The sequence below is a fragment of the Arvicola amphibius genome, chromosome X, assembly GCF_903992535.2.
Source record: "Arvicola amphibius chromosome X, mArvAmp1.2, whole genome shotgun sequence".
In the NCBI taxonomy this organism is placed as follows: Eukaryota; Metazoa; Chordata; class Mammalia; order Rodentia; family Cricetidae; genus Arvicola; species Arvicola amphibius.
Window position 1 is genome coordinate 18,345,030 of NC_052065.1, and position 17,699 is coordinate 18,362,728.

Genomic DNA, 17,699 nt, shown 5'->3' on the forward strand with positions numbered 1-17,699 from the left:
TCTCTGTCTCTGTCTCTGTCTCTGTCTCTCTCTGTGTGTGTGTGTGTGTGTGTTTGTATGTGTATATGCATGTGTGCATGAACAGGCTGTTGCAAGTGCCATGGTGTATATGTGGACGGAGGACAACTTGAAGTTTTCTACTTTCACCATGTGGATTTGGGTGATCAAACTAAGGCTGCATGTTTGGTGGTAAATGTCTTCCCCTCTGAGCCATCTCACTAAAACTCCCTATGTTTTTATTGTATTTTCTTTACATATTCTCACCATCTTCACTAAAATCCCATTAAACTCACAGAGTGGTATGTAATGTGCTGTAGGATATTATATAAGGGTGAGGGCACTTTATGTGTTAAATAGGTAAAGGACAGAGAACAGTGCTCCCTTCCTTTACCCCAAAGTAAGAGGTATCCTTGGTTACCGTTTAGAAACAACTGTTCAGAATAGCAACCATATTGGGGTCAGAGGCTGCAAAAGGATATCACAGACAGTGGAGGACCTAGAGAAAATGAACATCCTGTAAAACAGATAGAGCTATGTATGTGAGGCCTATTGGAAGCCAATGTGCTGCAATTATTTTCCTTCTGAGAACGCATTTGTTTTAGTTTCTTTTCCTGTCACCATGGTAAAATACCCCAGCAAAAGCAATTCAGGGGAGAAAGGTTTTCTTTCAGTTCACAGTTCAAAAGTATAGTGCTGTGAAATATTACATTTCCTTTGCTGCAGAATATGACTTTAACTGTGTAAATGTGTTAGTTTTGTTTGTGCTGTATTTTTTAGATGATGCAAACACGTGCTATATCTGTCTCACCTTGCCGACCAGCAGGAGAAAGGAGAAAGGGCTCACAGGCAGAGAGAATAAATAGGAGGAGCAATCTAGACTCAGAGAAGAAAGAGGAGAGAATGAGGGATTCCTCCCGGGGCAAGAAGCTAGGCAGACACCAGCTAGCCGTAGAAAACTGTGATCGTAAGATATACAGAAGACAGGTAATAAGCTCCGAGGCAAAAGGTAGATACAGAGAAACAGGTTCATTAAAAAGAGCTAGCCAGAAAGGAGCCTGAGCTAGGCTGGGCATGTCATGATTTATGAGCTGGTCCTGGTAGCCCAAAAGAAAAAGGCTGGTACACTTAGTCGCATCATAATGGGAAGTCAAGGCACAGGAACTTAAAGTTGCTGGTCATGACATCTGAAATCAAGACCCAGGCAGGAATGAAGGTTTTTTGTTGCTCAGCTTTGGTCACTTCCACATGCCAAAATTTCAACCAAGCCATGTTTCCAAACACAATGGGCAGGTCTTCCCAGCTCAGTTAACCCAGTCAATACCAATCCCCACACACTTGTCCAGAGGCTCGATTTCCAGATGATTCTAAGCTGATAATCGACACTAGCTGTTATGCCATCCGAAGTGTCTACTTAGAAACCCGTGGCTTCAGAGCTTTGTGTGTGAGGATATTAGGACACAGAGACACACACTCAGCAAAACTGCCCCAGAAATTTGTAAATACAGTGTATCTAGAGTTCAGGCCCAAGCTTTATGTTTTGCTTCCCGTATTTGTACATGTCTGAAGCAGCACAAATTTTATAACGGCCTGTAGCAGCAGCCTAAAACATTCTAAGGAAGAGCACTGTGCCAGTGTGGGATGTGTTAAACCAGAAACACCATGGACCTGTAAACACTCTGGTGGATGTGTGTGCGTGTGTGTGATATATAATCATATAACATATATGATTATATGCAAAAATCAAGACTGAGCTTGTTCTTAAAGCTTGGTTATCTCTGGAAAGAGGGATTATGAATTATTTTTACTCATTTATTGTTCACTTTTAGAATTTTATGAAGATGAATTAGAACATGTTATTCTTTAAGAAAATTGTGGGACTGGAGAAATGCATAGGCATTTAAGAGAACTTGCTCTTCTTGCAAAGGACTAGAGTGGGGTTCCCAGCATCAAACTGGCAGTTTACAAAACATCCTCAACCCCAGTTCAGGGGTTCTGATGACCTCATGCAGTGCACATACACACAGGCAGCAAAACCCTGATATGCATATTTTTTAAAAAAAAGATTGCAAAATGGATTGTTGTTCGATCTGCACTTTAACTTACATCATCGGTCACATATTGGATACTGGGGGAGCTAAAGTCCCTTTGCATATGTTAATTGGAGGTCTTCCAAGAAAAAAAAAACTTCTTGGAAAGAGACCTATAGTTAGCAACACATATAGATTAGGAAGAAAAGCCAGCTCTTTAGAAAAACAGTTTTATCTTTCTGTGAATTATTATTCTGACCAGCCATCATACTGCTAAAGAGGGAAGTAGCCTACTAGGAAACTCTAAGGAATACATCTTTGCGATTTTTATTATGGAAAATTTCAAACATATACAAAAGTATAGAGAATAATGACTTCTCAAACATCTGTCACACAGCTTCAACAATTATCAAATCAGAGCCAATCTTGCTTCATCTATATACAAACTTATACCACCCTGATTATACCGAAGCAATTAACAGTAGCGTATCTGTAAATTTTCGGTACAGTTCTCTAAACGGTAAGGGTTTCTTTAGTAAGCAAAACCACAGGACATATCACAAGTAGAAACTCCAGTAAATTATAAGATGTGGTTTTATTTCAAAGTCTGTAAGATATGGGGACACAATACATTTCACTGGCACGAGGAAGGGTGTTAACACTAAATTGGAGTTCAAGCCTTTCCCAATATAATGGTTTATAAGGGTAAAACACAACAACCATATTAGAACCTCTTTGGAACCCTTGTAGTGAGCTGAGAAAGAGTAATGGCATCACACACCCTGTGGCAAAACGCCATGAAATTTCCATGTCTTTGCCATAAACCTCTTCTTCTGGGAAGAGTTGACCCAAGCTCCCTCATTTAAATTCTTCATTTTGTGTTCCCCTTTACAGCAGTCTTTTTCCCTGAAGCCTTTCTAAGTGACACCAATTTAGTCCTCTCAGCCTTTTGAGATTTTACATGCAGAAAGCATGTGGCACCGAGAAGCTAGTTGGGTGTACTAGAAAAGGGATGAGAACCACAGCCAACTGAAACAGTGAGAGGCAAAAGACACTTAGGCAACTAAATGGAATAAATAGCTCTGAAAACTGCTTTAAAAGCAGCTTTTCTTCGTGTTCACCATTAAATATTACAGAATACTGAATCTTTAAAATAAAAAAAAACCCAGCATTTTCTGCAAGGAAATGTTGACATTTAAGAAGTAGATAGAGCATTGCAAAAAATTAAATGTATTATTTGTATATTACTTTAAAATTTACTTTTATAAAAACTCACAATAGGATTTCATTGTAGTGTTTTTACAATTACCTTTATAGCAAGTAATACTTTTGAATAAAATTTTAAGCAAATTAACAACAGTACAAAAACACTAAAGTTGTTACATGAAGGACTAACTCTATAAAATGTTACCCTAAATGATGGCACAGTATTAAAACTGTGCCAGCCAATGTATGGTATGACACAGGAATGAATGCTAACGCTTCTCGGTGAACATCTCCACCTGTCCTGCAATGATGACGAAACACCTGATACACACAAGCCACACACATGGTGCTTAGACAGCAGCCACTCTCCTAGCACCAGATTGGAAAGGAAATGTTTGCCACAAAGAGATTACAAAATATGAATTGAATCAAAGCCCTCCAGTGATGCCAACCATATTTCAAGTAGTGTCTTGGATGCAGGATATGCAGAGTTAAGGAAAAATAGTCGTTGCTTTCAAAGATAATAGTCTAATGAACAAGGCAGACACATCAGTAAAGCACAACAAAAGGCTATAGGTGCTGAATTAAGTCCGCTCACATACAATAATAGTACAACAACCAGAGCAAAAATGTTGGTAAAACAGACGGAGGAGTGTTCCAAGATGTAGAAGGAAAACCAGATGAGCGGTCTCCTTGGGAACCTTAAAAGTGCTCCGGTGAACTTGAAAATACCACTGAATACTGGATTCACATCAATGATTTTACTTCAGTGTAATCTTGAGCATGGTTTCTGTTCATCTGGAAAAACAAACAAACACATATATTGCAGGTGTGTATTTACAATTCTTCCAAGCAGCAAAGTTACTAAGGACACATTAGGTGCACCAATCACTTGGTATTTAGAAAGCCCACACAGGCTCCAGGGCAAATGCATTGTGAACCTCGATCAGCAGTCGAGGGAACTATGGGTACACACATGCACACATATTCTCTCTCCCTCTTTCTCTCTCCTTGCTTTCTCATTGTGAAACCAGAGAATTCCACCTTTTAGACTAGAGTCTAAACTTACAAGAATAATTCAGGCTAGTGGACACATCGCAATACACATTGGTCATGTACAATAAACTGCTAACCATTGCACAGAAGTATGCTTCTTCATGCAGTTAAAACGGATAGCTCAATGGAGATATTGACACAGTATCTTTTTGTGTCGTCTACAACGACAGACTGAAGAGAAAACTTGAGTGTCAGATGATTTGGTAACTGGTGAAATTACAGTGTAAGAACTACAACTAGGTCTGACTTCCCAGTGTCTGTGAAGTTTCTAGCGCTTCCTGTTCTCTCATGAAAGTGTCACGTGGCCATACTGACTTCCTATAGCTCTGTTTGCTCAGAACTGTTTTAACTATGTTACATAAAGTGTCATAACAGGGCTACCAGGAAAATAGTAAGCCTGGAGGTAAAAGCTCTGCTCAGGGAAAATTTTCAACTACATCCTGTAAGTCATTCTTATAGAATGAAAAGCCTTATCAAAGATCTCAAATGAATCTATACAGAATAATAAAGCAAATGGATTATACAAGTCAATTTCCTGACTTTACTTTGTTTCTTTAAAGTATAGGACAGATTACATGTTTCCAGTATATATATAAACTTATATTAACATAAACCTATATTAACTTGTTTCCTCTTTGTACATCTGAAAGAACAAAACACTTTGTCATGGGACCGAGAGTGGGGCTCAGTAGACCAGTACATGCTCAGCATGCAAGAGGCCCAGAAAAAATACCCAGTTACCAACAAAACACTTGAACAAATGAAAATGGAAAATGAAAGCTATTTATAAAATGTATGGAAAAGAAATTTCTAATTCATATCTGTAAATCACAATTATCTGATGGAGTACTCTTTCCTTTTCACTCGAAAGATGGATGTAAAAATTCGGTTGTATATTTTAGTATAATCATAAATAATATATAAAATGGATTAATACCCTTGGAAAAATACCCAGTTGTTGAGTAGTTTTTAGAAGGCTCGTAGAATTAATATACCATCCCTAATAATGTTTTTAAATCTGGAATTACTGACAAAATCTTGAAGAGAAAAATTCACAATATATTTATAGGCAAACATTTTAATAATGGATTATGAATATACCTTTGATTATGTAAGATTTATAATGTAAGGATGCACTAAGAGGCCCTGCAGGATTACTCAGTGGGTAAAGCACTTGCGACCAACCCTGACCACATGAGTTCTATTCCCTGAACCTGCATGGTGGAAGAAGAGAATGCCATTCCCACACATTGTTCTCGGATCTCCACAGGTACACAATAGCATTCTCTCACCAGCATAAACACGTGCACATGCGTGCGCGCACACACAAATAAATGTGAATTTAAAGGATGACACATTAGTGACTCTAGTAGTAGCAAGTACAAGGAAATCCTCCATTGCATTTCTGACAGGGTTTCTAGGGTGTTTTTATAAAAACAGGTACCCATAAAGCTGAATTCATTATATCTGTAATGTCAATGCAGAACGTAAGGTTAATGGAAATAAAATTGCTGAATCTACTAGAAACTTTTTAACTAGTAAAAGTAATTTTGATTGAAAATAAAGGTAAGTGCTTCAAATTAGTTATATACTCTTCCCTTTGGTAAGAGATTGAAATATATTTTGAAAATTAGGGTTTATATGTTAAATATGAAGTAAAATTGTTCATAAAGGAAATCTATTTTTCAGAAAATACAAGGACCCCACATTTAGAAGCTTAAAACAATATTAATTTTGAAGTAAAAAACCAAGTGGAAAAACACATTTGAATACTCTGCACATAAGTCATACAAAAAGGCAGTAAGTATACACAGGGTTCAAAACCAAAATTATCTCTGGTATTAAAAGACAGAAGCAGCCTAGTATAGTGACAGGGGCAAATATAATGGCTTTGGTATTAGAAACAAATTATGAATTACAGGAGCTGCATACTTTGACATTCTTCATATTTTCATGGAGTACAAATTGATTCAAACACTGATTTGTACATTAATGAAATTTTTTTGTTTTGTTTTGTTTTTAAAAAAAGGTGATGTCCTCTTAAAGTTTTACCAGTGATTATGTTTTAAAAATGTAATTTGAGAGCAATAAATGAGATATCTTTCTCAGGCACCCTTCCCTCCTCAAGGCTCAGGGATCTATGGGGAAGAGGGGTATGACACCAGAGAACCAGCATCTTTTGCACACAACAGGCTTGAAGTACATATGAGATCAAAGAACCTGTGATAGCGTGTACAAGGCCTGCACAAATTCAAGCCGGACAATAGCCCAGCATGGTGAGACGGAAGTGGGCACAAAGCCCCACCCCTAACCAAGAAGATAGTTGCCGGGAGAAAGAACTCAGTTTTCTCTAGTGGAGTGACACTACCTGTATCAGCCCAACTCCAGCTGAGGCCTCGTGCTCAGGAGTAGTTGACCAACAACGAAATGGACCCCCAGTTATTTTGTGTGCTTTCATTTTGTTATGAATTGGTGTTTGTCTTTTGTATTTTTTTTTGTTTCCTGGGGTTTTGTTTTTGAGCTAGAAAGAAAGAACATAGAGTTGAGTGTGGGTTTGGGGGTGACGAACACCTGAGAGGACTTGGGGCACGGGAAAGAGGATGATCAAAATATAGTCTATGAAATTCCAAAATAAGTTAATATAAAGTAAAATGTTCGAACACAAGGGAGTTTAGTTCTTTTACATGTTCATTATTTCCCCAAGTATATTCATTGTTGTCATCCAAGATGTTGCTTATAAATGCTCACATAAAATATGGGATGATCTTTCCAGTCTTAATACTATCTTTTAGAAAGGCTTTCTAGATACCTATATAAACATGGTAGGGGACCTGAGGATAGTTCCAGAAGAGAGAATGACATACTGTAGAGGTGGCTCCGTATTTCAAACAAGTATCAAGGTAAGAGTAATAATAATACAGAAACCAAAAAGTTTATTATAAGAACTTAAACCTTTACTCAGTGGGTCATGTCCTCACAGTCTGAGACATATGTTAGCAGCAAGCAACACGAATATAAAGACTAGAAATGGTTGGAATGATTGCAGATATGCAGTCACCATAAAAGATTCCATTCTTACAGTTACCAAGCGAGGGCCAGAAAGTTTAAATCGAGAAGTCACTATTCAAGTATAGATTACTTTCTAAAAATGAATGTACACCAAGAAAAGCACATTTTAAAAAGAATATCCAGGAAGGTGCTGGGGGGTTGGAAACTGATAGATGAGTAGGCTAAAACTCTTGTATAGTGTTATCCTGATTTTTTTAAAAAACGTATCTTATTAGCAAGTCTCTAGAAAGAGCCAGTCTATCGGAGTAAGCCCCTGTAAATTATGTAAGAAATGAACATATTCATTTTAATTTTCAAGAAAATGATACCGTTGATGATGTAGTGAGAAATCATTAACTGTAGAATTTTCTTGCCATTAGAATAGTTTTTGGTCATGAAAATACAGGAAGGTGAGCACATTAGATGACAGTTTGGGTGCAGAAAGGAAAGATATAAGGTCTCCAATTTTTCTTATATTAATTAGAAATAAATCATCTGAGTCAACAACATCTACCAAGAACGCGCACTGCCAAGAACCAAGGCTGTGAATGAGAAAACAAGGGGAAAAAACACAAAAAGATGCCCCCCCCCGTTCCCCCTCCCCCGCCAGCTGGAAGGACTCTCAAGGCCTCCACTAAGAAACAAAACACAAGGCTGACATCAAAAGCGCGCACGCACACTCACGCACAACACATGTAAAGGGTGTTTAAAGGAAAAAAAAGGACCCAAACAAAAACATCACAGGGCAGATAGACACACACACACACACACACACGCACACACACACACACACACACACACACACACACCCTCCATGAAGAGCAGGGCAAGCAGTAAGGCAGCTTTCACAAAATCCCATGCAGCTCTGGATGAGCGCAAGATTTTTACAGTGTCACTAAGAAGCGATTAGAAAAGCATCTGAAAAAACGTGCAAATTGTCTGCAAACAGCGCCTGGCAACCAAGACAGTTTGCAAGCATAATTCAGAGGTCTGCCTGCCAAGGAAACAAAAGAAGCCTCCCTCCTGCCCGTGCGGGCACACAGGGCAGGAGAGGTGCTCTCCTGGCAGGCAGGCGGCAAGTGCGGGGAGGCGACAGGCAGAGTCCAGGCAGACGGATGGGCGGGCAGGCGGGCGGGAGCGGTACATACTAGGGCTCGCTCTCTGGCTGGGACGGGGCGGCTGAGTTTCCATTAGTCGGGGAGCCGCCCAGCTTCAGTTTCTCCAGGTACTCGGCATGCACGGGCTTGTGGCACTGGAGGACCTTGATGGCATCTTCGATCTTGAACCATTCTCGCTTCCTGCCGATGCTGACCGAGTCTTCCCAATCCTCCAGCAGCTCGGTGACGGTGAGCACGAACACGTAGGTCCGGTGCTTGCGGTCCTGGTTCTGCTCGAAGACACCCAGCAGCCGGCCCAACTTCCCCTTGACTCCCGCCTCCTCGTACACCTCGCGCACCGCCGCGCCGTCCGGCTCCTCCTCGGGCTCCAAGCCCCCGCCGGGCACGATCCAGCGGTCGGGGTAGCGGCTGCTGCTCACCAGCAGCACCTCGTCCTCTCGCTCGCTGCGAAAGCACAGGCACGCGGCGCGCTTCTTGAAGCCCTCGGGGTCGTAGGTCCGCGTCTGGTTCGGCTTGCACTTCATCCTCGGCGCCGCCGCCGCCTCTCTGGTCGCTTGCAGCTGCCGAGCGGGCCGCCGCTGCGCAGCCGAGGAGCTGCTGCAGGCAGGGAAAGGGCCTGGCAAGGGCTGGAGGAGAGCGGAGCAGAGGAGCCAAGCGGAGCGGAGCCAAGCAGAGCAGAGACGAGCAGAGCCTGAGCGGAGATTGGGGAGACGAGGCGGGGGCGGGCACGGGGGCGGGGGCGAGCCGGCGCGTCAGTCAGTCCGCGGGGCGGGCGTCAGTCAGTCCGCGGGGCGGGCAGCGCTGGCCCGGTGCGCCGAGGGTCGCGAACCCGCTGCCTGATTGGAGGCGCCGCTTCCGTCGCCGGGAACCGGGTGCCCAGAGCCCGCGCCTCCACACAGCCCCCGACTGGACCGTGCGCGGTCCCTACCCGCCCGCCCGTCCGCGCTCGCGCGCTTGCTCCGTCGCCAGCCGCCCTGGCAAGGATTGAGCCAGGTGAGGCGCGTGCGCGCGCGTGGCCGGGTCCGCGTGCGCGCACGCGGCGGCGGCGGAGGGCGAGGGGCGGAGGCGGGGGTCTCCCGACTCCCTTCTGCTACGCGTGATGCTGCCGGCCCACTGCGCAGGCGCCCTGCACTGCCTTGCCTGGGAAGCTTCTAGCTCTCACTGCCCTGGGGAAGTGCACCCTATTTGTGACATTGTGCAGGGTCCTCACCACATGTGTGTCTCTGCCAGACATGGCAGCAGCCGGGGGCCAGGGCCTCCCCTAGAAAGGCACATGCAGCAGGATCGAGACTGGCATCACCTTTCTCTCCCATCATGAACAGCACTGCCTTATTTATAGGCAGAAGGCTGGTGTCACCAAAATGACCAATGGCAGTCTTGCCAGAATAATCTTTGCTGAGTCACATGCAGCTTGCTTTCTTCAATAGGTTCTCTTCTGCGGCTTGTCAACCATCTTGGCTCAGTCCTTGCCTTAAACACTTGCACACAACCCCTATTCACATCATGTATAGCCTCCCTGTTCCTCGGTTTCCCAGTCTTTGAATCCCAGGACACCTAGGTACAGCCTTGTTTGCACCCCATTGCAGGATGTTTCTGGAGCACCACCCCCACACAATCTTGGTTTCCCTGTCAAGCACCTCCATTCTCACACACTGCACCCTTTCCTGGCCTGCTTACACGGGGGCATCCAGGGGTTTGGTGATTCTTGAAAATAATTGATGCGCACCTGTGAGTGCTCTCTTTGAACAGGTGTAGGCCCAAGGTGGGCAAAGATACATTCCCTCGCTGCTTCCCTTGCTCTCCCTCCATTATGACTTTGGGGACAGGTTGGGGACAATTAGAGTGCACTGGATCAGAGAACCCCGGGAATTCTCTGGGTTTCTGGATTACTCCTGCCACTGGGATTGCAAGCTGGCTTGTATGTGGGTGGTGGGGACAGAACTCAGGTCCTCCCTCTTGAGCCCCAAGCACATTACCTAGTGAGCCATTGCCCTGGCCTCGTGGTTTCTGTTCGGAGATTGCAAAGTTCAGTGTGCTTTGATCACACTGACCTCTTGCCAGAGAAGCAACACTCTAGAGTCCAAAATTAACACAAAACTTTAACCATACTTTTTTTAAAAACATTTTTCTCTGAGGATTCTCTCATTCCTTTTCTAGTGTAGACTTCTAGATTTCTGGGGGCACCGAATGTCTCCCCAGTGTTTTAGGAATCTTGTCTATCTCCCACCATCACTCTCCTGGCATCAAAGGGGTCCTGGGGCGGATTAAAGGTTACAGAACCCTGCTTTGGAGAGGAAAACAGTTTCACCAAGGGGACGTAAACTCAGAAAACTTGGGAGGTGACTCTGACCCACACAGTGCAGATTTCAAGGATTAGCTGAGCAATGTATTTTCCACACCAGGTAAACAAGAAACAGGAATAACAATGATCCTATTCTCAAGGGTTTCAAATGTGAGCTATCTCAGCCAGGATACGGCTTTTGTAAATGACTGATGTGGTCTGCAGTGCCCAAGACCTGGTCATGTGAGGAGGGTATGGGCAGATGCAGGTGGACGCACTGGGCTGTATAGAGAAACCATTGCTACTGAAGATATCATAAGGAGGGAAGAATAATCAGAGACCTTTGGAGAGGATCAACCCGTGATTAAAGACAATCTAGGTAAAGAGACCTGTCAAGCCACTTTCTTCAGTGTAGACACACTCAGAATTACCATTAAGAACTCGATCAAAGCACATCCCATTGCCATCAGGTTGCCAGTAAATACGCTTGTTATAACCATATTGTTAAATGGCTCTTAAGAAGCTCCAAACTGGGGCAATGAGATTGTGAGAGTTCAATGTCTACCATCCTGGATAAAAGATTAGTGTGATTTGGTTTGTGGCTGATATCTTTTAGGTAAAACTCAGGAAAATATGGACATTGTTTTCTGTTAACTTATGAATGTAATGTCAGTGTTCCCAAGAACAGTGGCTTTCCTGTGTCGTGACTGCAAACACATGGAAAAGACAGTTGCAACAAAGACAGTCAAATGGGCAATGCCAACTACCACAAAACAAATTAAAAAAATACAAGAAGTCCTAAAAATTTAGTTTAGGCTTAATAATAGTAAAAAACGTCAAAAGTTCTTCTTGGCCATCTGAATGCTGGAGTTAAGCAAGAGGCACAGGTTGCAGCTAGTAGTTTGTGCTGGGGTCTGTGGCAGGTTTAGGAGATTCCAACTGTCCGATTAAACCAAAGCAAGGAGTTCTTGCCCCCTTGCTGCTTGAGGGTTGCCACCATCTTAGAATACCACAGTGACTATCCAGGCCAGCATGTTTGTTTCCTCTGTCTACTATAGAAGACACGGGTGGCCTTTGATGTCCTTCACCCTAGAAAGGCAACACTAATGAAGAAAGAAATTTGAGGAAAGCTAGACAAAATGTGAAGGGCCACATCAGATGTCCTCCTTGTAGTCGGAGTCAGAACCCATTTTTGGTGGTGGATTTGGCATCATTTATGATTTCTTGCATTCCTCAAAGACAGCGGAACCTAAATACAGACTGTCAAGGCTTGGCCTGCATGAGAAGGGAAAAGATCTCAGGAGAACAGTGAAAGGAAACGCAAGAACAGAGTGAAGGAGACCAAGGAGCGAACTGAAGACTGCAAACAGCAAAAAGGAGGAAAAGGAGTTGGCAGTGGCCTGCTGCACTTGCGCAAAGGCACCACTTTCTAAGGAGAGTACATTGCAACTTCTCCTAGAATGAATGTATTTCAGATACATCCATTCCAGAATTTCATAAAATAATAATTCTCGGAGAAATAAGGGAAGGCTAGCTATTATTTATATAGAAATACGAAGGGCAGTTTTTAAGAGAACAGGCTTGTGAGGTATGACTTGTCAAACTGTGAGGTTTTCTCTCATGATGGTTAAGGCAGGCCACAGATCTCCGTGGTAGTAGACTGCTAACAACTGGGATATGTCCCGCTGCCTCTGGCCTTGTCTCTGGCCTTTGCTATGTAGCCCACTTCATCCGGTTTGACAAGAGCAAACATGAAGCCAGCTGACGTGAAAGTGCTTGTCCCGGAGGATTTGGCTGCCCGGATCATGAGAGACCCAGGGCCAGTTTGTTCCACTCTCCCCAACAAGTATAAACCAAGGCAGTCAATAAATGCGGGAGATCATGGCAGACCATTCACCCACCAGCATAAGCCAGGCAGACAGCATGACTGTTGCCAGAGATGATTAAGGAAGCCGAACCAAGGATGGCAGGCAAAGCTCTCATTGGAGCCCAGCCGGGACTGCCTGCCGGTCTTGTGAACAAAGTAAGGAATTGCTGTTTTACTGTACTGCCTTCTTGGAGTGCTTTGTCACACACTGTGGCTAACCAACAGAACATTTAACTAAAATCCACCTAAAAACGGAGAGAATGGTTGTCACAGTATCCCTGTAACTTCTGTTTCAAGGGGTTGACATTTAGCTTCCCATGAAATTGAGATGGAAGGATGTGACATTAAGCCATGGGGTATTTGTTGATTACCCTGAATCTGGCACTCTCCAGTCACCTACTTATCCCATGCACCTGTCGTCCCAGTCAATTATTGTGTCCGTTTGTAAAAAAACAACCACAGCTTAAGGGGAAGTCGTACTTCATTTCAAGTGAAGTGTCTCCCCAACCTGCACTGTCTGCAAATCTCCTTGCCATCACTAAAGTAGTTTTTACTTTCTCCAGAGCTGCAGTCGGCTGTGGTTTAGCTTGATAATGTTCATAGCTGTCTTCTTGGGGGAAAGAGTTCACTTTGGTGAGGACTTCTGACTTCACTGAAAGGTGTTGTCCATTTTCATGGGCTCCCGTGCCATCTGTTTCCTTTTTTAAAAGCCTTTCAGTACCTCCATGGTTCCCGGTAATAACACCTGTGGCTCCTTGCCACGCTACCTCACACTTTGAAAGGCCAGTTACCCCTGCAAGATAAAATGAAATAAAGTAATAGCCCAAAGAAGATGTGTGACTTTGTCACCAGTCTAGAACAGGAGTGTGCTTAGTGGGTGGCCTTGCTCCTCAGAGAAGCTCATACCATTGCCCTTAATAGTTCACATCCATGAAACGGGGCAACTCCCTCATGAAGCCCACCTCTCCCAAAGTGGCTTCTGGGACCCTGTGCTCACTCCCATTGTACACCGAACTTCCATCTCTGACCTTGAATTTGAAAGTTCCCTTTGGCTTCTCTTCTATCATAGCCCCAGTGACTATGGCACTCTGCCTACATAATGGTGGACGTGGAAGACTTGGTGCTAGTCTGAAATAGACCCTTTCTTCCTGTGCCCCAGCATGGTCCCTGAAACCTAGTGTCTACCAAGGACTCAACACACATTGACTGGATAAATTGTGTGAATAAAATTCCATGGATCCCGAAGGATCTTTCTTCTTGATTCTGTGAGTTGTAAGAGATGAAGTTTCCTTAAACCCGGGGCAGCTCTCCATGTCTTTTCACACAAGGAGGTGGGGTGTGTCTTTCACATCAACATCCACATCCACCCCTCAGTTCTCTGTTCTTTTTGTACCATACACACTTTTTTTCTCCCTCAGCAGTGGCAGTGGCTGTAATAGTGGATCTCTAGTAGGTACTTCAGCAGATGTTCACTCAGGGATACAATAGCTGGAACACAAAAGCCCCAGAATTCCTGATGTGATTGCTGGTTGAATCACAGTGTGTATTCAGAGATGCTTCTTCTGTGCCTTTTGTGAATAATGTGATGTTTTGTAGATGCGAAAGCAATTTCTAATAATAAATAAACTGAAAGAAGAGCCTTGTTATTACTAGCAAGATAAACCAGAGACGATTCTTTCGAGGCAGTACTCGTCATTTATGCTGCAGTGCGTATTGCACTTATCTTCCTTTATCTGATCTTAAAATCCCTTTGACAAAGATAGCATAGTTTGCATATGGGGTGGGATAATACGAAGATTTGCAGCCTACGCAATGTTTTCAGTATCCAGCAGTTGTTAGACGGGTACATGATGTCTAATTCTGGGGTTTGTAGAATGGACTGCCCAGGAAACCTCCAGCTCAGGAAGTCCCCATCAGTTTCCCCCAGCTCCCGTCTCAGTGCTGTCCCCATTCTGGCTGCTCTGGCTTCTCAGCCCATGCAGGGATTCCTTCTTATCCTCAGCCTCTCAGAATCTCCTCTTATTGGACACTCTCCCCATCTCCATTGGCCAAAGGCTACTGAAGTCCACACTGATTCCCACTGTGTTACAGAAAGGGCACAGTCCCTGGCCCTGTTACAGAGATGGAATGCTTGCTTTCTCTGTGTCCTGCCTGCATTGGAGGAGTACAGGTCCTGAGCAGAGTTGCAGAGTTGGTTTCTGTGTCTGATGGAATATGCATACATAGTGTTTGGACTATGACAGCTTCATATGGCATCAATGGTCATACCACACCAGTTCAACCAGAGATTTTTCAACAGAGCTTATGAAACAAGCAGAATTTCTAAATTTAGCATACTTTCGATTTTTCAGCAACTTCTGCTGCCAGTGAATAACAGACTTCCATAGTCAAGTCAGCCTTTCTAAGAACCTCTTGGTTTCTAAAATATTATGTGTGGCAGTTCTTATGAAACGCGTCTGTGTTTGTCAAATGAAGTGATTGAAGTAGAAAATGGTAGAACTTAACAGGAAGAATTAGCACGAATGAGTGAATGTATCTGCTAATTCACATCCTTAAGTGTTTAGGTACAGAACCTGAATGTCTGAAAGGAGACCCAGGCCAAACCATGCCATCCTCATTCTTCCAGACATAGCCAAAGTGATCCTTAGGGGAGAAATACTTGAGGAATTCCCTTTTTTTTCATGAACTTTGCTTTCAGTCTATGTGGTTCACATGGAGTGTGTAGACTTTGACGCCGTAGGCAACTGTCATAGTGCCGAAAATTATGCGGGTAGATGTTATTCAATTGGTGTTTGGAGGTTTGTAAATGGTGTACTCAAGCCAGCATATTTTACTTTATTATTTATTCAAATACAAGATACTATTAGGAATAGGCATCATCCCATATACATAACACACATATGATCCCATACAGGTTTGCCAGGTCCTCTAGCACTAGGTAATGCAAAAATCAATCGATTATTGATTGAAAATATGCCGAAGTCCTAAAAAATGTATAAAAAAGATCATGTCAATAGCAAAAGTTTAAAAAAGGACTTTTACATCACATGGCAACAAGTCAAAAATTATAAGAAAATGCTCTCTTCTTTTTTAATCCAATTGATTTATTTATCTATTTTTAGAATTGTTTTTATTGAGCTATATATTTTTCTCTGCTCCCCTTTCTCCCTCCCCCTCCACTTCTCTCCTCTCCCATGATCCCATGCTCCCAATTTACTCAGGAGATCTTGTCTTTTTCTACTTCCCATGTAGATTAGATCCATGTATGTCTCTCTTAGAGTTCTTATTGTTGTTGAGGTTCTCTGGGATTGTGAATTGTAGGCTGGTTTTCTTTGCTTTATAACTGAAAGCTGAAAGTCACTTATGAGTGAGTGCATATGATATTTGTATTTCTGGGTCTGGGTAATCTCACTCAATATGATGTTTTCTCGATCCATCCAATTGCCTGCAAATTTCAAAATGTCATTATTTTTTTCTGCGGTGTAGTACTCCAGCTATTTTTAAAGTGATGCTACACACATGAGCACGTGCACACACACACACACAGAGCGAGAGAGACAGAGACAGAGACAGAGACAGACAGAGACAGACAGACAGACAGACAGACAGAATTTATGAGTTCTGGGACACTGAGTATTTCATTGTCTACTATTGGAGCCTATCTCACTGACTCGTGGGGAATGTCTCTCACACCAGGCCCTTCATAATCAATCCCTTTATATCTGAGACCTTCCCCGCAGTTCCTGTCCCTCCTGCTTTGCTTGTCTGCTGTTGCTCCACAGGAGGCCATGGAACTCCAGCTCCACCTCATTTAAAAATAGCTCCTGAGAGTCACCTCTACCCTCCTGGTCCTCCCACTGACTATGGGTCATCTTCATGCTGCCTGTGTATTGCTATATATTGCAATTAATCTGCATACACAGTGTTGAGAACTCCCTGCAATGCTTCTCTCTGTACTCATGTGAGTTTACAACTTACAGAGCCAAACATGGCCATATCTGAGCCAAAAATTAGTTCATCATTATCTCCAAGAGATTGGGTAATTCACAGAGTTATTTTAACCATAGCATATTAAATACAGCAATAATGGTAATCACTATTTCTTACATTTTTATAACTACTCGAAAAATCAATTCCAACTTAGTGACTTAAATAGCACTCATTTCTTTTCTGGGTTATACAGGTCTGATGTCTGCCATGGATCACTCGAACTCTTAGATTAGGTTCCCCAAAGGTGAGACTGACTTGTTATTGAGTTGGGATCTCACCTGAGACTCTGCAGAAGCATCTGCTTCCAGCCCTTTCAGGTGATGGGCATAAATCAGTTCCTTCTTCATCCTTGCATTCTGAAGTCCCTCCTTTAAGTCTTAGTGTTTCCTGCATCTGAGATCAGTCCTGCCACTGCACCCCTTTTTCTACTTTCAGTGATAAGTACACAAAGCAAGCATATGGAGATAAAAAATGAATTATTATACAATCAAAACATATGCTAACCTAGCCTGAAACTGTGAAAACTGTGAAATCAAATGGTCTCAAAGACACATTTTGTCCTATTTATTGCTGTGCTGAAACACAATGTCCAAAAAGCAACTTAGGAAGAAAAGGGTTATTTACTTGGTTTACATTTTCACATTAGTGTTGATTATCAAAGGAAGTCAGGACAGGAACTCAAACAGGGCAGAAACCCGAGGCTAGAGCTAATGCAGATGTCATGGAGGGGTGCTGCTTCCTGACTGCTCAGCCTGCTTTCTCAGAGAAACCAGAACCCCATCCCCAGACTGGCCCCTACTACAATGGCCTTTTTCATTCCCCATCAATCACTAATTTAGCACATGCCCTACATACTTGCCTAATGCCCAATCTTACGGGGACATTTTCCCAATTGAGACTTCCTCCACTCCGGTGACTCATGCTTATGCCAAGTGGACATAAAACTAGCCAGTACAGTGTCCATTATGCTCCCAAATCTACATCTCTTTCTTGGTGGTATCTCTCATCCAGCTCAGTAATTGAAAGCTGTTCCTTTCTCCTTGGTACACTTTTGCCACTTCTGTGCACAATTCTATAAAATCATTCTTTGCTTTCCATAAATATTC

The 17,699-nt window shown here is 43.1% G+C and overlaps 1 protein-coding gene across 2 annotated transcripts; it reads right to left on the bottom strand.

Annotated features, from left to right (window-relative positions):
• Positions 1 to 3,496: 3,496 nt before the first annotated feature.
• LOC119805051 (diphosphoinositol polyphosphate phosphohydrolase 3-alpha) lies at positions 3,497 to 9,150 on the bottom strand. Of its 2 annotated transcripts, XM_038316853.1 has the most exons (2): positions 8,486 to 9,150; positions 3,497 to 4,031 (listed from the first exon to the last, which is right to left on the bottom strand). In XM_038316853.1, coding segments are annotated over exons 1-2 (495 nt in total). In that variant the 5' UTR covers positions 8,980 to 9,150; the 3' UTR covers positions 3,497 to 4,030. The 2 variants fall into 2 exon arrangements, with proteins under 2 accessions (XP_038172781.1, XP_038172782.1); XM_038316854.1 differs by lacking the exon at positions 3,497 to 4,031 and having other exon boundaries at positions 8,485 to 9,150.
• Between the last annotated feature and the right edge of the window lie 8,549 nt (positions 9,151 to 17,699).

Excerpts from the sequence above, each read along its gene's own strand:
- LOC119805051 (XM_038316853.1), bottom strand. The coding sequence starts at position 8,979 with ATGAAGTGCAAGCCGAACCAGACGCGGACCTACGACCCCGAGGGCTTC.